This window comes from Ranitomeya imitator, chromosome 6, assembly GCF_032444005.1.
Source record: "Ranitomeya imitator isolate aRanImi1 chromosome 6, aRanImi1.pri, whole genome shotgun sequence".
Lineage (NCBI taxonomy): Eukaryota > Metazoa > Chordata > Amphibia > Anura > Dendrobatidae > Ranitomeya > Ranitomeya imitator.
This window is the reverse complement of record NC_091287.1, coordinates 132,116,514-132,140,556: the sequence shown is the minus strand read 5'-3', so window position 1 is coordinate 132,140,556 and position 24,043 is coordinate 132,116,514. Positions and strand designations below refer to the sequence as shown.

Sequence of the window (24,043 nt, the reverse complement as noted above, 5' to 3'; positions counted from 1 at the left end):
CATCAGAGACTAATAAAAAAGTTGGGTTTGATTGAATAAGTCCTTACTGTTGAGAAAGGGTGTTGGCATATGCAACAGATTGAGACTTATTATAAGTGAAAGGAGGACTTTATACTAACCAGACAGCAGATGGCGATAGTGTGTAAAGTCATATACTTGCTGTAATGTGGGGAGGGTAGCTCTCAGTGGTTTGTTGTTTTCTTACTTTCGGTTTTGCTTTTCTTCATGAATGTGTTGTCTTCAGTGCACGGACTGTGTGACACTGAATTGTATCTCATGTTTGTCCAGTATGAAGTAAATACTGTTTACTCAAGATATCTTGCTGATTGAAGCTCTCCTAAGTACAGCGGTGACTGCAAGAAGACGCACTCTGCAACACATATGTCATCTTAAAAACTGCAGCTTATTTTGAAAAACTAATGTAATTTTTGTCCATATACTGGAATAAAGATTGACATGATTCCCAAAAGCAGAATAAACACATTGGGCGGTATTCACACATGTGGTGCACAATATTTCGGAGAGTTCAAATATAGCATATAAAAAACTAGACTGAGGTCTAAGGGGTAGTAACGTTTCTCCTTGTGATGCGTGACATATCAGGTCTGACGTGCTAAGGTAAGGAGGCTTATTCGCCGTGCAATGCTCCTCTGCGAAATTTAAAGGGAACCTGTCACCAACATGAGGTGCGGCCACCACCTTTCAGGGCATTTTACAATGCTGTATATCTTCCCCCAACCCATCCTGGAAGAACTGAAAAATAACTTTTATTATACTCACCTGGGGGGTGGTTCGGTGTGAGGGGTGTCGCTGTTCTTGGTCTGGCGCCTTTCATCTTCTTGTGATACCGCCCTCCTGCTTGCTTCATATGGATGATGCATCCCTGCATCACCAGCACAGTCTTCTCGGCATCACGTTCCTGCGTAGGCATACTTATCTGCCCTGTTGACTGCAGTTGAAAGTACTGCAGTGCGCAGGTGCAGCAAAAGGTCAGAGAGGTCCAGCACCTGCTCACTGCAGGACTTTGCTCTACCCTCAACAAGGCATATAAGTACACCTGTGCAAAAGCATGATGCCAAGCAGACTGTGCGGATGATGCAGGGATGCGTCATCCACATGAACCAAAAAGGAGGACGGTATCACAAGAAGATTGGAGGTGCCGGACCAAGAAGAGCAACACCCCTTGGACCGGATCGCCCCACATGTGAATATAATAAAACTTATTTTTCTTCTCTTACAGATCGGGCTGTGGGCAGATGCACAGCATTATAGAATGCTGTATATTAGCCCTAAAATGTGGTGGCCATAAATCGCATCAACCAAACCAGGCGACAGGTTCCCTTTAATATGTAAATTGCCTTTTCTGAGAGGAAGAGGACTTGAACTCTATAGCACCACCTGTTGGAAGCAGCAATCCTAAAAACTAGATTGGCATTCACCATGTAGTATGGCTACTGATCTGTTGTATATTGTTATTATAGGTATTTGAATATCTCTGAACCATGAAAATAAAATGAGCAGCTGTTTTACCATACTACATGGTGAATAACAATCTACTATTTGATATGCTAATGTAATTTTTAGATTGATAATCCCTAAAATAACATACAACCTTTTTCTTAGCCTGTAAGGGCAGTCCCACACGTCCAGATAATTCCGGTACCGGAAAAATCGGTACCGGAATTATCCGTGTCTGTGTGCCCGTGCGTTTCTGTGGCACATCAGTGTGGCACACGTGTGCCGCCCGTGTGCCCACTGGGTACCACACGCACCGTACAGGAGACAGCGCTAAAGTTTAGCGCTGTCCCCTGCATCTGGTGCTGAAGCCGTGATTCATATCTTCTTTGCAGCAGCGTTTGCTGTAGAGAAGATATGAATATTCCTTTTTTTTGTTTCTCGTGTTTAAAATAAAGATCCATGTGCCCACCCCCCTCCCACCCCCTGTGCGCCCACTCGCTGTGATTAAAATACTCACCCGGCTCCCTCGCTGGCTGGCGCTGCTTCCTGTCCTGGCCGCACCTTCTACTGTATGAACGGTCACGTGGGGCCGCCGATTACAGTCATGAATATGCGGCTCCACCTCCCATAGGGGTGGAGCCGCATATTCATTACTGTAAATGAGAAGCATCACGTGACCGCTCATACAGTAGAAGGTGCAGCCAGGACAGGAAGCAGCGCCAGCCAGCGAGGGAGCCGGGTGAGTATTTTAATAACAGCGGGCGGGCGCACAGGGGGTTGGAGGGGGGTCGGCACATGGATCTTTATTTTAAACACGAGAAACAAAAAAAAAAGGAATATTTATATCTTCTCTACAGCAAACGCTGCTGCAAAGAAGATATGAATCGCGGCTTCAGCACCAGTGGGGGGGACAGCGCTTACTGTAGTGCTGTCTCCTGCACGGCACACGGACTGCACACGGACAACGTCCGTGTGCGATACGTGTTTTACACGGACCCATTGACTTTAATGGGTCCGTGTAATCCATGCGCTCCCATGAACACTGACATGTCTCCGTGTTTGGCACACGGAGACACGGTCCGCAAAAAATCAATGACATCTGCACAGATGCATTGATTTGAATGTGTCTACGTGTGTCAGTGGCTCCGGTACGTGAGGAAACTGTCACCTCACGTACCGGAGCCACTGACGTGTGAAACCGATCTTATGCTGTTTTTCACACAGACAAGGCTGGAAGCAATGCCAGCCAGTCACAATGTCACTTATGCTCATACTATTATATCATGTGGGCATCATGTAAGTGCGACACAAAATGCTGACAACCCTTTCCCATGCAGTATCACATCGCCACACTGCATCCTGCAGAAGTGATCCAGAATTATATTTTGCAAAATTATAGAAATTTGCCAGTTCCTACACTAACATTGAAAACAAAGCGCAGAAAATTATAGCAAACTTTCCTAAATTCACAGAAAAAGAAACATACTGATGCAAGAGCAGTTTCAAACAATAGTAATGTGCATTTATGTATACATTTGTGTGTAAAATTATATTTTTCTTTTGTAACAGCTAGCTCAAGAAGACTCGATAAAGAATATCACTTACTGGACTTTATACAATTACTACAATTCCAGCACCTTCATGAACGGAAGTGACAGTACACTGCCACCACTACATCCCGCTGATGTCCCCAGGGGTCCATGCTGGGAAACCAATGTTGGAGTTGTAAGAACAAATACTACATTATCCAATATATAAAACTATATTCTGTTTATGTGGCAGAAAACCAGTTATTATTTCTGGTTTAAATTGAATTATGCCGCGAAGGCAAATCTAAAATTCTGAAGTGAGGCTACACTTTAGCTCTCCATACACCTTCGATGACTGTCGGACGAATAATGTTTTGGTCCAATCACTCTGCTGGACGCTGTTTTGGTCATCTCTCCCAAACATATGAGCACTCACTTTGCTGAGTGCTCCTGTGATGTCTATGACGGAGCCATTGCCAGACATATCTGGGAGAACAAAAGGATAGGCAGTACAAAATTGGATCTTCTAAATCCTTAATTTCCCCCTAACAATCATCTACCAGTGGCCCCCATACACATTAGACTATCGATATTGGTGAGTTTGGCCAATGTGTATAGAGGGCTGTATACAGGAAGAAATAAACGTGCAAACTGGGCATACAGGATTTTCACATCATTACTAAAGAATGAGAATATACAGTAAAAAAACGAATTTTTTATTAGGAAACTGTGTTACTAATGTTACTGAGCAGGAGAGCACAGCACAATGACAAAGTAGAGCTCAACCAAAAATAGAAGAAATCCATATTTCTTTATTGCAAACAGGTTATGTGTTTGGAGCAAGCTCTTTACCAGGATTGCACCTATGATTAGAATCTTGCTATTCCAAACACTGTCTGCAATAATCAGGTAATAACAAATAAGTGCACTAACGCATTTCAAGTAGTAAGCTCTTAATCATAGCTTATGCCTAGGTTTAAAAGAGTATTATGCTTAGCTCAATAGTCTTAAAACTGCACAAAATCACAGTTTCTAAAAATATAGTCAGTATCTCTACATTTACATGTTTTCAGGTTTAATAATTCGAGGCAAAAATGTGGTTCCGGAGGTGAAAGTTTTTCCTATTGTAAGAAAAAGCATACCTGTAATGTTACATTCTCTTCTATGAGAACATTAAATTTGTACCAAACAGTAATATTGTTACTGTCTATACATTATTTTAGCTGCTCAATACAATATTATCCATATTAGCCAGCGTCTCATATTCTACTTTGTTTTTCATTGCTTGTATCCCAATTAGGAATTTGTAAGACTGACAGTATCTGACATTCTAGTGACATATGTCACTATCCTAGTTGGGGATTTCCTCCGTGCCTGCTTTGTGAGATTCATGAACTACTGTTGGTGCTGGGACTTGGAAGCTGGGTTTGTAAGTAATTTTACACATCTCAATATTCATATATATTCATTTTGTATGTTAGGATTTTATGCATGTTAATTTTGTGCTTCTGATTTTACTTGCTCATTGCACATTGCTTAATTCATTTTTTGAGAAAACCCACAAACATGCCATTAACTAGGTATTATATGTGTTCATTACCATTGCTCTCATTTGTTAAAGTGCATCCACAAGCTAATGTAACAGAACAGTCTTTTCACTATGCAACTCAATTATTGTACTTTTTACAGAACACAGGCAGAAAATCTATGAGTGTATGATCACAAAGAAAGATAGTAAACGCTCAATCATTTGCCACCAATGCATGTATGTGAGATGTCTCTGAGAGATGTGAGCACGGATCTCTGTACAAGCAGTGGCAGACAGTGTTACTCGCTACCCTTTCCTCATATGCTCGAACAGCTACATTTGGTACATCCGGGAAGGACGACGCAGTGATGAAGTTAAACATATTTTATTCACAGTACCTTGGTGAGATGAAGTAGGATGTCAGGGAAGATGAAGGGATGAAGATGAGGGAGAATATAGATGGTGCACGATAGAGGTAACAGGAGAATTCTCTTTTAAGTCATGATGTACGCTTCTGCCAAGATGGCTCTGACCAGCAAAAAAGGATGTTGGGAAAAGAAAGAGGGTGTTATAGAGAGAAATGCATTGTCCAAATTACAGCTTCAGAACATGAAAGCATATAACAATGGCTAGTAGATGGCAGTAAAGAACAACAAACACTGTAACCATCATATCTATATATGACAAATTAATGAATTAAGACATATAACATTAGGCACATGTCCCTGTGATGGCAGGGACATGCAGAAGATTAACTGAACAGCACACTCAATACTGTTACCAAAAGCAAAATAGCAGAAATGCTCATGGCATCCCCTCACCCCTGGGGAGTGATAACAGGTATACAACTATATGCTGATGTTCACTTGTACTTTAGTTTAGGGATTTTACCGTTTCCCTTCTTGAATCTGGGCTAGATTGGTCAGTAAGCACCACTTTTCGCTAGGCTTATCATAACCTAGGGCATTGTATATAACTATATAAGCCTATGTTATTACATTGTTTCCATCAGTTTATAATATGGTACAGCCCAGTATGTGCTATTTATCCTGTTAAGGGCTCCTTTGGTTATTTTCCTAGGGCATTTTGTCAGCATTGTATACAGCACTATCTGTTAAGAGACACTTCTGTTTAATAGCTATTTAAGCCACACATTTTGGTGTTTTCTTTATGCTGCTGTGTTTTAGCCCTCTTTATCTTTTGTTTGGCGTCCCCTATTATGGCTATTCTTGCATATTTTTAATTGTTTTTGTTTATTGTTAATAAAATTCTTGTTTTTATTCTAAGCTATTTGTGGGATCTCTTCTTTGCCACATATGGATATATATGGGACTACAGTAGTTTTGCTTTTGTTTTCTCCTTTAAGCTATTTTTTTAAGCTTTTAGCTCCCAATCTACACTGTTAATTGTATTGTCACTATTTACCTGTTATGTGATATGTGCATAATAAATATCACTGTGACCCTTATTATTTTTAATACCTCATTTAGATAGTATATATTTATTCATAATCCATCTCATCTCCTCCTGCTAAGTCTGTGCCCTCCCTTGTGTCTCATTTGTTTTTATTTTTTTTATATGTAATTTGATATACTAATAAACTTACGGTATGTTTGTAACGAATATTTGTGGCTATGCACAGTCTTTGTCTATGTTCTCTTACATACACACAGTTCTGCAACACACACAGCTCTGCTTCAGGCGCATACACACAGCTCAGCTACATCAGCACACAATTTGGCTACATCAATGCACACATTTAGTGATGTATAGGTCCTTGGAACTTCCTCTCCCGCCCTACACTGATCAGGTGTAACGAGTGGAAATGGAGGCACAGGTGGTGAAGTGAACATTTGTTTATTGAACTTATTTTGAAACCACGGGTCCACTACCTGGAGGCTCCAAAGGGGCATGAGTAAGCGAGCCCTGGTCTCCTGTAGTAAGACCCCTCAAACAGGGCCAGAGTGCAAAGTTTGGGAGACGCAAGGTGCTACCTCCAGTTAGACCCCGGGTATGTGGAAGCTGACTCACTCAGACTGGCGGGCAGGCAGGTACTGCAAGTAGCGGAGAACCAGACAGGAGACAGGCAGCTCAAATGGGTAGAGGGCAACAGCTGGCACATAGAGAAGCAGGTTGTGCAGGCGTACCCCAGAAGGGGAGTGAAGCACAGTGGTTACACTGAGGAGATAAACCAGAATTAGCGAGATACAAGCTGAGCATTACACACAAGAGCCAGAACCTGAGAACTAACAATAGGAAACACTTGTTGCTCAGACACCTCCCTAAGGGTAGAGGTGGCTGAAACAGTACAAGACACTCAGCTATTGGCTGAGACCTATTTTCCAAATGGCGTGCTTTTTCTTTAAGAGACCAGGAGTGCACATGCACGCGCCCTTAGTGACGTGCCAGGAGACCTGTGGAATGTGCACAGCATCCAGGAAGCAAGATCAGGCAGTGTGGGATGTAGAATGGAAGCCCCAGGAGGCTGGTGTCAATGCCGGGCACTGCGCTGAAGCGGCGGCCCCAAGGACACAGGTGCAGACCGGTGAGGAGAGAGAGCCGTTCTCTCAGTGATTAAGAAGGATGCTGTGTCAGCATTTTTTTATCATAACATGCCTTCAAATGTAATTCATACTTACAGTATTTTAGCAAGATTTTATGTTGCTAAAAAGTATGCCTTGTAGGTAAAAAAAATCCATTGATTGCTAAGCATCAATGGATAATAAAAGTCTACTTTTTTCAGTTTTAAAAAATTAATGAGAAAAAAATGGATCCTACATTGATGCAAAATAGAGGTAAAGCGGATGACACATAAAAAAGGGGCCATTTTAAATGTAAAAAATTAAAACAGATGTCTGAATCTAGCCTTAGTTGTGTGTTGCATTTGCCATTAAGGGTAACCTGTCAACACGTTTTTCCAGTATAAACTGCGGCCACCAACTTTAAGGCCTCTTTTACAGTATTTTAGAAAGCTTTACATTAGTCCCCAAATTCCTCTGCTTAGCATAAAAATTACTTTTCATGATCCATCCCCATTTGGCATTGTCTGGTCTGAGGGGCATTGCTGATCTTGCTTTGGCACCTCCAATCTCATCGCCATCACCATCCTTCTGCCCTGCTTCATGTGGATGATGTGTTCAACGTTATCCACATAGCGTTCACCAATCGGACTCCTGCACGTGCGTACTTCACTCTGCACTGCTGAGGTCAGAGCATAATAGTGTAATGCGCTGATAACCTGGAAGTAAAGCTGGCGCATGCGCATTACAGTACTACAGCATAGTTTGCCTGCTCAGGAGCGCAATTTACTAGTTTGTTTATATTTTTGTTTGGTTTTATTTGTTTTATAAACACAGAACATGTAAAGTATGGTGTATTTTCAGCTTTTTTTATTACCATAAGCCTTTTCACAGAATATTAAAAGCGCCAGAAAAAAATGCATGTTTGATTTTCATAAAAAAAACCTTTTTAAAATACTTAGAAAAAAACACAGTTTAAAATGTTAGAAATTAAATATTTTTTCAGCCAAAATAAGCCAATATAAAATTATGTCTGAAAAAAGCTCAGATTAGATCAGAGGCTGGCCTAACTAGGGTTTTGGTTCGGGGGGGAGGGGGGCAAAGCTTCTGAGTGGGCCCCTAACCAGGTAACCTTCATTACAATTCAGTGACGAGCCATAATAGTGGAGGAGAACCTCAGCAGATGACCGCGCTGTTACTGAAGATAATCTCTATATAACAACCAACATAGATATTACCGCCATATGGTCAGTGGTAGATACCAGCCCTACAGAACATATAAGAGATCACAGCACAGTTACAGATAATGACTTACCGCTGACGTTCTCTGATGGAATCATTCATTTTTCCCATCTTTTCCATCTGGCCCAGACTGACATGACAACTTCTTCCAGCCAGGACTCGGCTGCAGAGAATACAACAAAGACATTTCACGTCTCATATTCCAGCCTCATCACCATCTATTCCCAACCTGCACAAACTCCTCATCCTGCTGATACCCCAATACTGAGCTGCTGCCGTATGTGTCCCTATTACTGCCCATGCTGTGTGGAACTATGTGCCTTCTAAATTCTAAAGCACTCCTCTAGAATATAGTAATGCCGGGTTCAAGTGCCCTAGAAAACAGTGCCCACATTTTGCTCCCTAGAAAGTAATAATGCCCTGTGTGCCCCTTTGATAGTCACAGTAACCTGAGATCCTCTACAACAAGAAGTGCCCACTTTACATTTAATAATGTTCCGAGTCTTTCCCCTGTACAGCTCCCCTATACAGTATAATGCCCCTCACTGTATAGAACCATCCACACAGTATACTGACCCCTTAGTAGCCCCCAAACTGTTTGATGGCTCCAACACTGTATGATGGCCCCTTCACTGTAATCTCCCACTGTATGATGGCTGACTAGATGGCCTCCATATAGTATAATGCACCAGCTCATCCAACATATAGTATAATGCACTCCCCATAGGTCTCCATACAGTATAATGCCCTCTCCATAAGCCTCCATATAGTATAATGCACTCCCCATAGGACTCCATATAGTATAATGCACTCCCCATAGGACTCCATATAGTATAATGCATTCCCCACAGGCCTACTCTATAGCCCAAGGCAGCACCCATAGGCAGACTCTATAGCATAAGACAGCACCCCCATAGGCAGACCCTGTAGTATAAGACAGCACCCCATAGGTACACCCTGAAGTATAAGACAGCACCCCATAGGCAGACCCTGTAGTATAAGGCAGCACCCCATAGGCAGATTCTGAAGTATAAGGCAGCACCCATATAGGCAGACCCTGTAGTATAAGGCAGCCCCCATAGGCAGACCCTGTAGTATAAGACAGCACCCATATAGGCAGATCCTGAAGTATAAGGCAGCCTCCCATAGGCATATCCTGAAGTATAAGGCAGCACCCCTATAGGTAGATCCTGAAGTATAAGGCAGCCCCCTATAGGCAGATCCTGAAGTATAAGGCAGCCCACCATAGGCAGATCCTGAAGTATAAGGCAGCCTCTATAGGCAGATCCTGAAGTATAAGGCAGCACCCCTACAGACAGATCCTGAATTATAAGGCAGCCCCCCTATAGGCAGATCCTGAAGTATAAGGCAGCCCCCTATAGGCAGATCCTGAAGTATAAGGCAGCACCCTTATAGGCAGATCTTGAAGTATAAAGCAGCTCCCTATAGGTAGATCCTGAAGTATAAGGCAGCCCCCATAAAAAACAATAAATAAATACTCACCTCTCTTACTCCTTGTTCCAGTGGTACTCCGACCTCCCGCTCATCTTCTGACAGCGGGCGCCGGGTGGTGACGTCATCGCGCCCACTGTCAGCGTCGGCGTCGGTGACGCCAGATGCTGACAGGGGGATGATGCTGACAGGGGGATGATGCGAGAAGGAGCGCAGTGCTTCTTCTCTCATCAGTGCGGTGATGGGGCAGGGGGGCCCACTACTGGCACCGGGCCCCCCGGCCTGCTCAGGGGCTCCATAGCAGGTGGCAGAGCAGGGAGATTGATTCTCCCTGCTCTGCCGCAGAAGGTAACTGTATCGGCGCGCTGCGCGCTGATACAGTTACAGTAGCGTAGCTCTGGGTGGGCCCCCTCTGAGAACCGGGCATCTGCCCCCCGGTACCTACGCTACTGGATTAGATATTTATCACCGAACGACAATGGTGGATCTCCAATCGATCACTAGAACAGATATATGAAGCTCCCTGTTCCTCTCCACTACACCACAGTGAAGTGTATGGTAAATAATATTACAGCAGAGTATGTGTGGTGCTGCTCTATTCACAATCAATAGAAGCGGGCTAGTACAGTACTTGTTTTTTTCTCTTTGCCTCATTGAATCATTGAATTAAAATGAGGGGAACATGCTTGACCTTAGTTCCATTCAAGATGCTCATATTGCATTGTGCAGTGTAGTGCAGCGTTGTTTATTCAGTGTGATAGGCAGTGATCACGAGGAAAGTTCAGAGCAAAATGTGTTTAATGTCCAAAACTAACACAGTGTACAACACACGGTATCCTCCAGATCGCAGCCGGGAAACGAGACAGTCCATAAGTGCGTCCGGTTGCCGAGGGCAACTGCACCACCGTATCACATTGCAGGGTGCCATAAGTTCGCTCTGCTGGGCTCTGTGCTACTCTCACACAGGTTGAGCTTTTGCAGAGCCAACTGCTTTGCTTGCTGCAAACTCCACTCAGAAACTGACACACCCAACCCTCTGCTGCAAGGGTTCTTACAGTAACCTGTGGCCACAGGCCACATGGAAAACCAGGCCCAGGGGGAGGAAATGGACCAAACCCACTACCTCCCTATAGTACATTTACAAAATAAAAGCCCATGCAGGTTTTCTTAAATCTGCCCTAGACAATTAGCTTGTCCAAGACTAGACTTACTTTTATTCTGCATTGCAATTACAGCTACGCCTGTGACTGCAATGCACTCCCACAGCCTCAATACACTTCTGGGGGACACATAGCGACCCTCGCAAAGAACACCGGTCGCTGCCTCACAGCAGGAACTGGGGATTTGCCAGCCATATTTTAGCAGTCAACGGGGGTTCCAATGTTCAGAAACCCCCTTTAATTCTTTTTAATAAGAGATTGAGAATGTTTTAAAAAAAATTCAAATGCCATTTTTAAAAATGGCATATGCCAAATTTAAAATGGTGTGACAAAATCTGTGACTGAACAGCACGCAATGTCTTTTCCAAAAGTGAACATGGTTATTCTGAATACATCTGTCTATCTGTTTATAGCATATGTTCAGCAATGTTAACGCAGATATAAACATGTAGAAGAATTTTAGCTGGAGTGCATGTTCGATGAGACCCCACTGTACATATAACACTCGTTTTCACAAGTTGGCATTGTAGCTAATGATAGTACCCTGAAAACAGATATAGACAATAACCATATTATAAGCACTTTTTGCATACAGTACTGTTGTGCCAAGACTCACCACCTTGGCTTTCAGCAGTATGTGATAGAAATGCCCTGTTTAATTCCAGCCTAGGATCTTTCATCTCAGCTTCCAACTACATACATATGTTTGCCATCAGAACTGGATAAACATAGCCAGCTGGCTCTAGAAAGCATAGACTGTGAAATGACTGTTTTTCCTTGGTGTTAATCTCTAATACGTGCATTTCTCATACAGCCTTCCTATGCAGAATTTGATATCAGCGGCAATGTGTTGGGTCTGGTCTTCAATCAAGGAATGATTTGGTAATTTGATTAGAATATACTAATAATTTTTTTTCTGTGTGCCACAGTTCTTACATCATGCAAAAAGACTTGAGTGACAACTTTACTGCCGTCCCTCATTTATTTTCCATTTGAAGAATCAATGAGCGTAACTTATTGTTACATGGCAGAACATAAATAGTTTAGAATAGAAACTCCGCTAACCTCAGTTCACAGTCAGGTTGCATGGACAAGTGAGACCAATCTGGCAACTTGTAGAAAAAAAAGGAAATCTGTCCAGTAAACCATTAAGATTTCAAGCTTTGATATACAGTAGATCCACTTTTAAAACTCCGACAAAAGATCAGTGCCTTACGCATTTTAGGCCTTAGGCTACTTTCACACTAGCGTCGTGTGACGGATGTCGCAATGCATCGTTTTGGAGAAAAAACGCATCCTGCAAAGTTGCCCACAGGATGCGTTTTTCTCCATAGATTTGCATTAGCGACGCATTGCGATGTATCGCCACACGTCGCATCCATCGTACGACGGATGCGTCTTGTTTTGGCGGACCGTCGGCACAAAAAAGTTACATGTAACGTATGTATGCCGCATGTGCGGCCGGGACTCCGCCCCCTCCTCCCCAGACCTTACAATGGGGCAGCGGATGCGTTGTAAAACTACATCCGCTGCCCCCGTTGTTCATTTTTTCGCAGTTTGCGTCGGTACGTCGGGCCGACGCATGGCAACGGCCCCGTATCGACGCTAGTGTGAAAGTAGCCTTAGTCATAATACACAGGAGAATTTTACCTATGTGGTGGAAAATGCTGTAGCTAGACAATAAGCCTCCTTTAAAAAAAGACCATTAAAGCACATGATACAAATCTGGAATAATTTTGTAAAAATAGCATTAACAGAGGATCTAATCTATAAGAAAAAGTTACACAGATAATTATAAGCGGTTGCTTTCCGTTGAAAAATGGCACATTAATAATGAAACATGAAATCTTCACATGGGTTTATCCATTTGGGGTACATGTATCCAGGGTAAAGAGCCAACTGGCTTCTATATTTGTTCATGGCAACAATCAAAACCACTTAAAGGATGATTGACTCTTTTGATGCCTTGTAGTGTAACAACTGTCCCAGGATGGATGACTTGAACATAAGATGACATGGATAAAATATGAAATGAAAGATGTCGCTGGATCCAAACTTTTAGATGTTACATTAAAGGGACTCTGTCACCTAAATTTGGCGGGACTGGTTTTGGGTCATATGGGCGGAGTTTTCGGGTGTTTGATTCACCCTTTCCTCACCCGCTGGCTGCATGCTGGCTGCAATATTGGATTGAAGTTCATTCTATGTCCTCCGTAGTACACGCCTGCGCAAAGCAATCTTGCCTTGTGCAGGTGTGTACTATGGAGGACAGAGAATGAACTTCAATCCAATATTGCAGCCAGCGTGCAGCCAGCGGGTAAGGAAAGGGTGAATCAAACACCCGAAAACTCCGCCCATATGACCCAAAACCTGTCCCGCCAAATTCAGGTGACAGGTTCCCTTTAAGCAGACAACATAATAGAGACTAAAGGTCTCACAGGTTTTTAAATAGACTAGATAAGAAGTGCCTACTTTTGTAAGTCCATTTGTGTTCAAGCTGTAAAAGAATAGGCATATGTTGTCCAAATGCTTGAACGTTACCTGAAAAACACTTAATACATTTTTACAATGCTACCTGGCAATGTAATTTGCAGAATATGGTGTGGAAAACAGAGGGGTTTGGTTATATTTCTGCTTGCTTTTCATATTATGTTGGCCATCTTGTTTTTCTTTTCTACAATTTTCAATGCTTGCTACAGGGAACAGAGTTTAAACCCTATGTATTTTAATTTCATGTTCATATTGTTCCTGTGATGAAAAGCTGTGTTTTGCTCACAATACTTTCTCCACTGTGATACTTCAAGATGGAGTGACAAGCAGGGGCTCAACTATAATAGATATGGGGTTTGCAGTTACACCTACAGGACCCAAAAGGTTCCTTTGGTCCATAAAACCAAACTTACTTTAGACCTATTGACATTCAGGGGTTCTGTTGGAGATTTTTCTTTGAGGCCCATGAGCTTCAAGTTACGCCACAATAAGTGGTATAAAATGTTCTATTTTGTACAGTCACCTAGTTGTGATGCACATTTGTTTCCACTTTTCCCTTACTGTTATCTCCCTTAAGTTGTAAATATAAATGAGTAAATCTTTTAAAATTGGAATTCACCTACTTTGCCGAGTTTTACCAAAAAGTTCCCTTCGTAGTGAATAAGGTGGAGCAAATTTCAACATTGGAAAGCATGTAATTGCTTTTGAAATATTCATGGAGAAGAGGAGAGAGAGGACCTCGCTGACCATAAGAGCTTACACTACAGTATATAAGAGAGAGAGAGAGGATCCTGCTGATTATTATTATTATCATTATTTATTTATATAGCACCATTAATTCCATGGTGCTGTACATGTGAAAAGGGGTTACATACAGGTTTATAGACATCGTTAACAGTAAACGAATTTACAATTACAGACTGGTACAGAGGGGAGAAACGAATTTACAATTACAGACTGGTACAGAGGGGAGAGGACCCTGTCCTTGCGGACTTACATTCTTCGGGAACAATAGATTACATTATATAAGAATATAAAACAGAGAGGACCTGTCATGAATTGTCAGGTGTGAGAGACAGTCATCCTGGATCCAGCTGTAGAAGGTCTTTGAGATGAATGCTACAAGCACCTGCTTGATTTTTGCATTTCTGTTATGGAGTGATATCCTTTTCCCTCTAAGACCCAACAGTTATCTCTACATTCTGCTGCTAATTAACTCACCTTTGCTGAAGATTTAAATACTTTCAGTTTCTTCAGCAGGGTTCTGGTCTCAGCTCAATTTCCCTCTGTCTGGTTGGAAGCACTAGCAGTTGGCTAGTGTCTTCCTAGAGTTCCCTTGGAGGATTACTGGCATGATATAGTGGTGGTCTTCTCAACCTAAGTGTATCCCCTCGTTTGTCCACCCACTCTGTCTTTAGTTCCAGTGGGGGCTGACCAGTGCACATGCTGTCCCCTCCCTATCTTGTACCTATCGATATGGTCAAGCAGGGATTAGGGTCCTGCATGGCGATAGGTGCGGAACCTATTCAGGGACGTTTAGGGCAGTCAGAGCATTGTTAGATCTGCTTAGGGGTCTCCACTCCCCTCCTTCCCTATTGTTTGGGCTTCCCCCTCCCTTTTCCATTTTTGTGCCCCTTACTTCTCTCTCACCCAGCGTGACAGGACCTCACTGACCATAAGAGCTCTCTCTAAAGTAGAGAGAGAAGAAACACTGCTGATCATAAGAGCTTAGACGATATACAGTAGAAGATGAACCATCTGACCATAAGAGCTTACACTCTACAGGATAGAGAGGACTTTGTTGATCATAACAGCTTAAACACTACAGGAGAAATAGAGAGAGAGAGAGAGAAATGACCCCGCCGACTATAGGAGCTTACACACTACAGAATAGAGAATGAACCCTGCCATTCATAAGAGCTTACACTCTATGAGAGAGAGGACCATGCTCATCATAAGAGTTTACACTCTATAAGAGAGAAAGAGAGCATTGTTGATCATGAGAGTATATACCCTACAAAAGAGAGAATGGACCCCACTTATTATAAGAGCTTAGACCCTGCTTTGAGAGAAAGAACCCTACTGTCCATAAGAGCTTTCATACTACGGGAGAGAGAAAGATGGGGACCATCTAGATCATAAGAACTTACACACTACAGTAGAAAGAGAGAGCGAGAGAGGAGAGAAAGGTCCCCACTGACCATAGGAGCTTTCATACTACAGAAGAGTAAAAGAATCCTTCTGACTATAAGAGCTTACACCCTGCTAAAGAGAGAGAGGACCACGCTGACCATAAGAGCGTATTCACTACAGAAGAAAGAGAGAGAAATGACCCCCACTAACCTAAAGAATTTACACATTACAAAAGAGAGAGAGAGAGAGAACCCTGCTGATCATAAGAGCTTGCACACTACAGGAGAGAGAGAGGACATCATTAATCATGAGACCTTACACACTACAGGAGAAAGAGAGAGAGAGACCCTGCTGACCATAACAGCTTATACTCTACAAGTAAGGATCTGAGAGGACACCACTGAATATAAGAGTTTACACACTATTGGAGCAAGAGGAACCAACTGACCATAAGAGCTTACAGCCTGCAAAAGAACGAGAGAGAGGACCCCACTAACCATAAGAACTTACACACTGCAGGAGAGAGAAACTGATAAGACCTTGTTGATCATAAGAGCTTACACACTATAGGAGAGAGCGGACTCCACTGACCATAATAGCTTGCATGTTGTAGGAGAGTGACCCAGTGACTTTGGAAATGGAAAAAGACTCTACTGTACAAACTATGCTCCACTGGGAACTGCTGATCTGTGATGGCCCAGGTACTGACCACTAGGGTTGAGCGAAACGGGTCGTTCATTTTCAAAAGTCGCCGACTTTTGGCAAAGTCGGGTTTCATGAAACCCGATCCGACCCCTGTGCGGGGTCGGCCATGCGGTACGCGACTTTCGCGCCAAAGTCGCGTTTCAATGACGCGAAAAGCACCATTTCTCAGCCAATGAAGGTAAACGCAGAGTGTGGGCAGCGTGATGACATAGGTCCTGGTCCCCACCATCTTAGAGAAGGGCATTGCAGTGATTGGCTTGCTGTCTGCGGCGTCACAGGGGCTATAAAGGGGAGTTCCCGCCGACCGCCATGTTACTGCTGCTGATCTGAGCTTAGGGAGAGGTTGCTGCCGCTTCGTCAGAAGCAGGGATAGCGTTAGGCAGGGTCCATTAACCACCAAACCGCTTGTGCTGTAGCGATTTCCACTGCCCAACACCACCTTCGGTGTGCAGGGACAGTGGAAGCTACATTTTTTTTTTTTTCCCCCTCAGCGCTGTAGCTCATTGGGCTGCCCTAGAAGGCTCCCTGATAGCTGCATTGCTGTGTGTACGCCGCTGTGCAAACCAGCTGCTTTTTTCAAAGCACAAATCCTCTTGTTCCTTCCTTTCTGCACAGCTATCTTTTTGGTTTGTACACACTTTTTATTTAATTTGTGCATCAGTCCACTCCTTATTGCTGCCTGCCATACCTGGCTGAGATTACTGCAGGGAGATAGTAATTGAAGGACACTCCCTGTTTTTTTTTTTTTTTTTTGTGGGAGATTAAGATTGACATTTTTGCTAGAGTGCCATCCCTGTCTGTGTCATCTCTCACTCAGTGGGCCATAGAAAGCCTATTTATTTTTTTGCTTGATTTGGGTTATAAAATCTACCTGAAAAAATCACTACATCAATCAGTGGGAGAAAAATATTGGCCTCAGGGCTTGTGTGCCACTCTTGACTCCTGTGTGCATCATCACTCACTCAGTGGGCCATAGAAAGCCTATTTATTTTTTTGCTTGATTTTGGTTCTAAAATCTACCTGAAAAAATCACTACATCAATCAGTGGGAGAAAAATATTGGCCTCAGGGCTTGTGTGCCACTCCTGACTCCTGTGTGCATCATCACTCACTCAGTGGGCCATAGAAAGCCCATTTTTTTTTTTTTTTGCTTTATTTGGGTTCTAAATTCTACCTGAAAAAATCAATAAATCAATCAGTGGGAGATTAATATTGGCCTTTGGGCTTGTGTGCCAGTCCTAAGCGTGCCATCTCTCTCTCTCAGATAGTGGGCCATAGAAAGCCTATTTATTTTTTTATTTTTTTATTGGGTTTATAAATTTTCCCTGGGAAAAAAAAAAAAGTTGGAGATTAATATTGGCCTCTGGGCTTGTGTGACAGTCCTGAGCGTGCCATCTCTCTCACAAATAGTGGGCCATAGAAAGCCTATTTATTTATTTTTTTTTGGTTTTATAAATTCTCCCTTAAAAAAAAAAGGGAGATTAATATTGGCCTTTGGGCTTGTGTGCCAGTCCTAAGCGTGCCATCTCTCTCTGTCTCTCAGATAGTGGGCCATAGAAAGCCTATTTATTATTTTTTTTATTGGGTTTATAAATTTTCCCTGGAACAAAAAAAAAAAAGTGGGAGATAAATATTGGCCTCTGGGCTTGTGTGCCACTCCTGACTCCTGTGTGCGTCATCTCTCACTCAGTGGGCCATAGAAAGCCTTTTTTTGTTTTATTTGTTTTCTAAATTCTCGCTGAAAAAATCATTTTATTTTCTTTGGTTTCTAAATTCTTCCTGAAAAAATCATTTTATTCTTTTTTTTTTTTTCCTAAAGTCTCCCTGAAAAAAAAAAAAAAAACAAACAAATCAGTGGGAGATTAATATTGCCCTTTCTGCTTGTGTGCCAGTCTTGACTCCTGGGTGTGCCATCTCTCTCTCTCTCTCCAATTGTGGGCCATAGAAAGCCTATTATTTTTTTTAGCTTGATTTGGGTTCCAAAATCTACCTGAAAAAATCACTACATCAATCAGTGGGAGATAAATATTGGCCTCTGGGCTTGTGTGCCACTCCTGACTCCTGTGTGCGTCATCTCTCACTCAGTGGGCCATAGAAAGCCTTTTTTTGTTTTATTTGTTTTCTAAATTCTCCCTGAAAAAATCATTTTATTTTCTTTGATTTCTAAATTCTTCCTGAAAAAATTATTTTATTCTATTTTTTTTTTTTCCTAAAGTCTCCCTGAAAAAAAAAAACAAAAAAAACAAATCAGTGGGAGATGAATATTGCCCTTTCTGCTTGTGTGCCAGTCTTGACTCCTGGGTGTGCCATCTCTCTCTCTCTCTCCAATTGTGGGCCATAGAAAGCCTATTATTTTTTTTAGCTTGATTTGGGTTCCAAAATCTACCTGAAAAAATCACTACATCAATCAGTGGGAGATAAATATTGGCCTCTGGGCTTGTGTGCCACTCCTGACTCCTGTGTGCGTCATCTCTCACTCAGTGGGCCATAGAAAGCCTTTTTTTGTTTTATTTGTTTTCTAAATTCTCCCTGAAAAAATCATTTTATTTTATTTGGTTTCTAAATTCTTCCTGAAAAAATCATTTTATTCTATTATTTTTTTTTCCTAAAGTCTCCCTTAAAAAAAAAAAAAAATCAAATCAGTGGGAGATATTTACATTTGTGCTTCAGTGACAGTCCTGCGTGTGTGGCATCTCTCTCATTTGTTGCCACCAACAACAGAGTGTGTAACATTGTGCCTGATTTTCGTTGTGGTCTCACTCACCTGTAAAGGGGTAGCTAAATCATACTGAAGTTATAGCTCACCGTGTAATTTGTGTGACAGCAACAAATACCGTTAGTTTGTTTACGTTTTTAAAACAATGAGGAAGTATGGTGGAAGAGGTCGTGGCCGGGGGCGTTCATTGTCAGCTGGTAATGAGGGTAGTGGTAGTGGTGGAGCATCAGCTGGTCGTGGGAAAAAAAATATTGCACCTAAGTCTGGAGCTGTGGAGCCAGGTTCGTCGTCTGGCTACACAAGGCCTCGAACGCTCCCTTTTCTGGGAGTAGGAAAACCGCTTTTAAAGCCGGAGCAGCAAGAGCAAGTTTTGGCTTATCTTGCTGACTCAGCCTCTAGCTCTTTTGCCTCCTCTCGTGAAACTGGTAAATGTCAAAGCAGCGCGTCGTTAGTGGATGTTCACGGTCAGGGACAAGTCGCTTCCTTGTCCTCTTCAGCAAAAACAACAACAGAGAAGAATGCAGCAGGCGACACAACGGGTTACTCCATGGAGCTCTTTACACATACCGTCCCTGGCTTAGAAAGTGAAGCAGTTAACAGTCCATGCCCATTACAAGTTGAATCTGACATGGAGTGCACTGATGCACAGCCCCAGCCAGACTACTATGCTGGTCCTTTGACTCAGACCACAGCATTGCCCTCGCAGGGTGCTGATCAAGAATCAGACCCTGATGAGACTATATTGCCCCATCACGAACGCTATACCACCGACCGACACGGTGACACAGACGAAGTTGCACACGAGCTACAAGAAGAGGTAATAGATGACCCAGTTCTTGACCCCGATTGGCAGCCATTGGGGGAACAGGGTGCAGGCGGCAGCAGTTCTGAAGCGGAGGAGGAGGGGCCGCAGCAGGCATCAACATCGCAACAGGTTCCATCTGCCGGGCCCGTATCTTGCCCAAAACGCGTGGCAAAGCCAAAACCTGTTGGAGGACAGCGTGGCCATCCGGTTAAAGCTCAGTCTGCAATGCCTGAAAAGGTATCCGATGCTAGAAAGAGTGCAGTCTGGCATTTTTTTAAACAACATCCAATTGATCAGCGCAAAGTCATCTGTCAAAAATGTTCAACTACCTTAAGCAGAGGACAGAATCTGAAAAGTCTCAATACAAGTTGCATGCATAGACATTTAACCACCATGCATTTGCAAGCCTGGACTAACTACCAAACGTCCCTTAAGGTTGTAGCACCCTCGGCCAATGAAGCTAGTCAGCAACGCAACATCCCTTCCGGCAGTGTAGGGCCACCATTTTCCGCACCACCTGCAGTATCTGTGCAGGTTTCTTTGCCAGGCCAAAGCAGTCAGGGTCAGGGAATCACCAGTTTCGTAGTAGGAAACACTGCATCTAGGGCACCGGTGGCAAAAATACCATCTCCCACCGTCTCTCAGTCTGCCATGTCCACCGGCACCCCCGCTAGTTCCACGATCTCCAGCTCTCCAGTCCAGCTCACCCTACATGAGACTATGGTTAGAAAAAGGAAGTACTTAGCCTCGCATCCGCGTACACAGGGTTTGAACGCACACATAGCTAGACTAATCTCGTTAGAGATGATGCCCTACCGGTTAGTTGAAGGCGAAGCTTTCAAAGCCCTGATGGACTACGCTGTACCACGCTACGAGCTACCCAGTCGACACTTTTTTTCCAGAAAAGCCATCCCAGCCCTCCACCAGCATGTTAAAGAGCGCATCGTCCATGCACTCAGGCAATCTGTGAGCACAAAGGTGCACCTGACAACAGATGCATGGACCAGTAGGCATGGCCAGGGACGTTACGTGTCCATCACGGCACACTGGGTAAATGTGGTGGATGCAGGGTCCACAGGGGACAGCAAGTTTGGGACAGTTCTGCCTAGCCCACGGTCTAGGAAACAATTGGCTGTAGCCGTTCGCACCCCCTCCTCCTCCTCTTCGTCCTCCTGCAGAAGCGAGAGCTCGTCCACAGACCGCAGTCGCACAACCACTGCATCTGCAGCTGCCACTGTTGCACACCAGGTCTCCCATTATGGGGCAGCTACTGGCAAACGTCAGCAGGCTGTATTGGCTATGAAGTGTTTGGGCGACAACAGACACACCGCGGAAGTTCTGTCCGAGTTCTTGCAGAAAGAAACGCAGTCGTGGCTGGGCACTGTAGATCTTGAGGCAGGCAAGGTAGTGAGTGATAACGGAAGGAATTTCATGGCTGCCATCTCCCTTTCCCAACTGAAACACATTCCTTGCCTGGCTCACACCTTAAACCTGGTGGTGCAGTGCTTCCTGAAAAGTTATCCGGGGTTATCCGACCTGCTCCTCAAAGTGCGTGGACTTTGCTCACATATCCGCCGTTCGCCCGTACACTCCAGCCGTATGCAGACCTATCAGCGTTCTTTGAACCTTCCCCAGCATCGCCTAATCATAGACGTTGCAACAAGGTGGAACTCAACACTGCACATGCTTCAGAGACTGTGTGAACAGAGGCGGGCTGTTATGTTTTTGTGGGAGGATACACATACACAGGCATGCAGTAGGATGGCAGACATGGAGTTGTCAGGTGTACAGTGGTCAAAGATTCAAGACATGTGTCAAGTCCTTCAGTGTTTTGAGGAATGCACACGGCTGGTTAGTGCAGACAACGCCATAATAAGCATGAGCATCCCCCTAATGCGTCTGCTGATGCAAAGTTTGACGCACATAAAGGATCAGGCGTCTGCAGCTGAGGAAGAGGAAAGCCTTGATGACAGTCAGCCATTGTCTGGCCAGGGCAGTGTACAGGACGAGGTAGCGGGCGAAGAGGAGGAGGAGGACGAGGAGGATGATGGGGATGATTATATTTTTAATGAGGAAGCTTTTCCGGGGCCACTGGAAATTGGTGGCGCAGCAAGGCCGGGTTCTGGTTTTTTGAGGGACACAAGTGACGTGGATTTGCCTGAAACTGCCCCTCAACCAAGCACAACCGCAGATTTGAGAACTTTGGCCCACATGGCGGATTATGCCTTACGTATCCTCAAAAGGGACACACGCATAACTAAAATGATGAATGATGACGATTACTGGTTGGCCTGCCTCCTTGATCCTCGCTATAAAGGCAAATTGCAAAATATAATGCCACATGAGAACTTGGAACTAATATTAGCAACCAAACAATCAACTCTTGTTGACCGTTTGCTTCTGGCATTCCCTGCACACAGCGCCCGTGATCGTTCTCACACGAGCTGCAGGGGCCAGCAGACCAGAGGAGTTAGAGGGGCAGAAATCAGAAGTGGCGTTGGCCAGAGGGGTTTTCTGACCAGGTTGTGGAGTGATTTTGCTATGACCGCAGACAGGACAGGTACTGCAGCATCAATTCAAAGTGACAGGAGACAACATTTGTCCAGTATGGTTACAAACTATTTTTCATCCCTTATCGATGTTCTCCCTCAACCGTCATTCCCATATGATTACTGGGCATCAAAATTAGACACCTGGCCAGAATTGGCAGAATATGCATTGCAGGAGCTTGCTTGCCCGGCAGCTAGTGTCCTATCAGAAAGAGTATTCAGTGCTGCAGGTTCAATACTAACAGAAAAAAGGACTCGTCTGGCTACCCAAAATGTAGATGATCTAACCTTCATTAAAATAAACCACAACTGGATTTCGAAATCTTTTGCCCCACCTTGCCCGGCTGACACCTAGCTTTCCTATGAAAAGGTCTTGCCTGTGGACTATTCTGAATGCCTTTTCCAATCTCGTAATTTTCTGCACCTGATTGTCCAGCATACGACATTTTTTCACCTCACTAAATGGCCAAACTCCCCACACGGGGCCGTGGTATCGACACTTGGCGACAGCACCCGTGAGAGTGCAGTTTGTCTGAAGAGGTGGGTGAGCCCGCTTTTGGTCGACGGCACTGCCACTGGGTCCCTCCTAGTACAATAAAGTGTCTCTGGCGGTGGTGGTGCGCACCCAACGTCAGACACACCGTTGTAATATGAGGGGCCCTGGGCCTGTACCGCCGGCCACAAGACAGTTTCCCCCCACCCCAGCTCAAACAGTGCTCTACCACTTGCAAAATTATCTCACAGCTCCACCAATGTTTAGTCTATGCGCTGACATCCTTCAATGCCTGCCACTGACAATACCATTGTATTGACATTTTTGTTATGTTAGGCCTTCGATGCCTGTCTGTGGTCACTCCTTCCACTAGGCCTCCACTGACCACACCACTGCTGCCCGTGTACCCCTGGAACCAATTTAAAATTGCCTACAGCCATGTGTTATTATTTTAGGCCTTCGATGCCTGTCTGCGGTCACTCCTTCCACTAGGCCTCCACTGACCACACCACTGCTGCCCGTGTACCCCTGGAACCAATTTAAAATTGCCTACAGCCAGCCCAATTTTTTTATTTTAGGCCTTCGATGCCTGTCTGCGGTACATTCTTTCTACTACTACTACACTGACCAGGGCACTGCTGCCCGTGTACCCCTGGAACCAATTTAAAATTGCCTACAGCCATGTGTTATTATTTTAGGCCTTCGATGCCTGTCTGTGGTCACTCCTTCCACTAGGCCTCCACTGACCACACCACTGCTGCCCGTGTACCCCTGGAACCAATTTAAAATTGCCTACAGCCATGTGTTATTATTTTAGGCCTTCGATGCCTGTCTGCAGTCACTCCTTCCACTAGGCCTCCACTGACCACACCACTGCTGCCCGTGTACCCCTGTAACCAATTTAAAATTGCCTACAGCCATGTGTTATTATTTTAGGCCTTCGATGCCTGTCTGCGGTGACTCCTTCCACTAGGCCTCCACTGACCACACCACTGCTGCCCGTGTACCCCTGTAACCAATTTAAAATTGCCTACAGCCATGTGTTATTATTTTAGGCCTTCGATGCCTGTCTGCGGTCACTCCTTCCACTAGGCCTCCACTGACCACACCACTGCTGCCCGTGTATCCCTGGAACCAATTTAAAATTGCCTACAGCCATGTGTTATTATTTTAGGCCTTCGATGCCTGTCTGCGGTCACTCCTTCCACTAGGCCTCCACTGACCACACCACTGCTGCCCGTGTACCCCTGGAACCAATTTAAAAT

The 24,043-nt window shown here is 44.1% G+C and overlaps 1 protein-coding gene across 1 annotated transcript in view; it reads left to right on the top strand.

The window, feature by feature from the left end:
- LOC138643323 (transmembrane channel-like protein 2) overlaps window positions 1–24,043 on the top strand; it is a 230,008-nt gene that overhangs the window by 141,990 nt on the left and 63,975 nt on the right. The window contains exons 11-13 of the mRNA XM_069732252.1: window positions 3,028–3,183; window positions 4,288–4,416; window positions 11,703–11,770. Coding sequence (XP_069588353.1) covers window positions 3,028–3,183; window positions 4,288–4,416; window positions 11,703–11,770 — 353 coding nt within the window. The remainder of the gene's footprint in view (window positions 1–3,027; window positions 3,184–4,287; window positions 4,417–11,702; window positions 11,771–24,043) is intronic.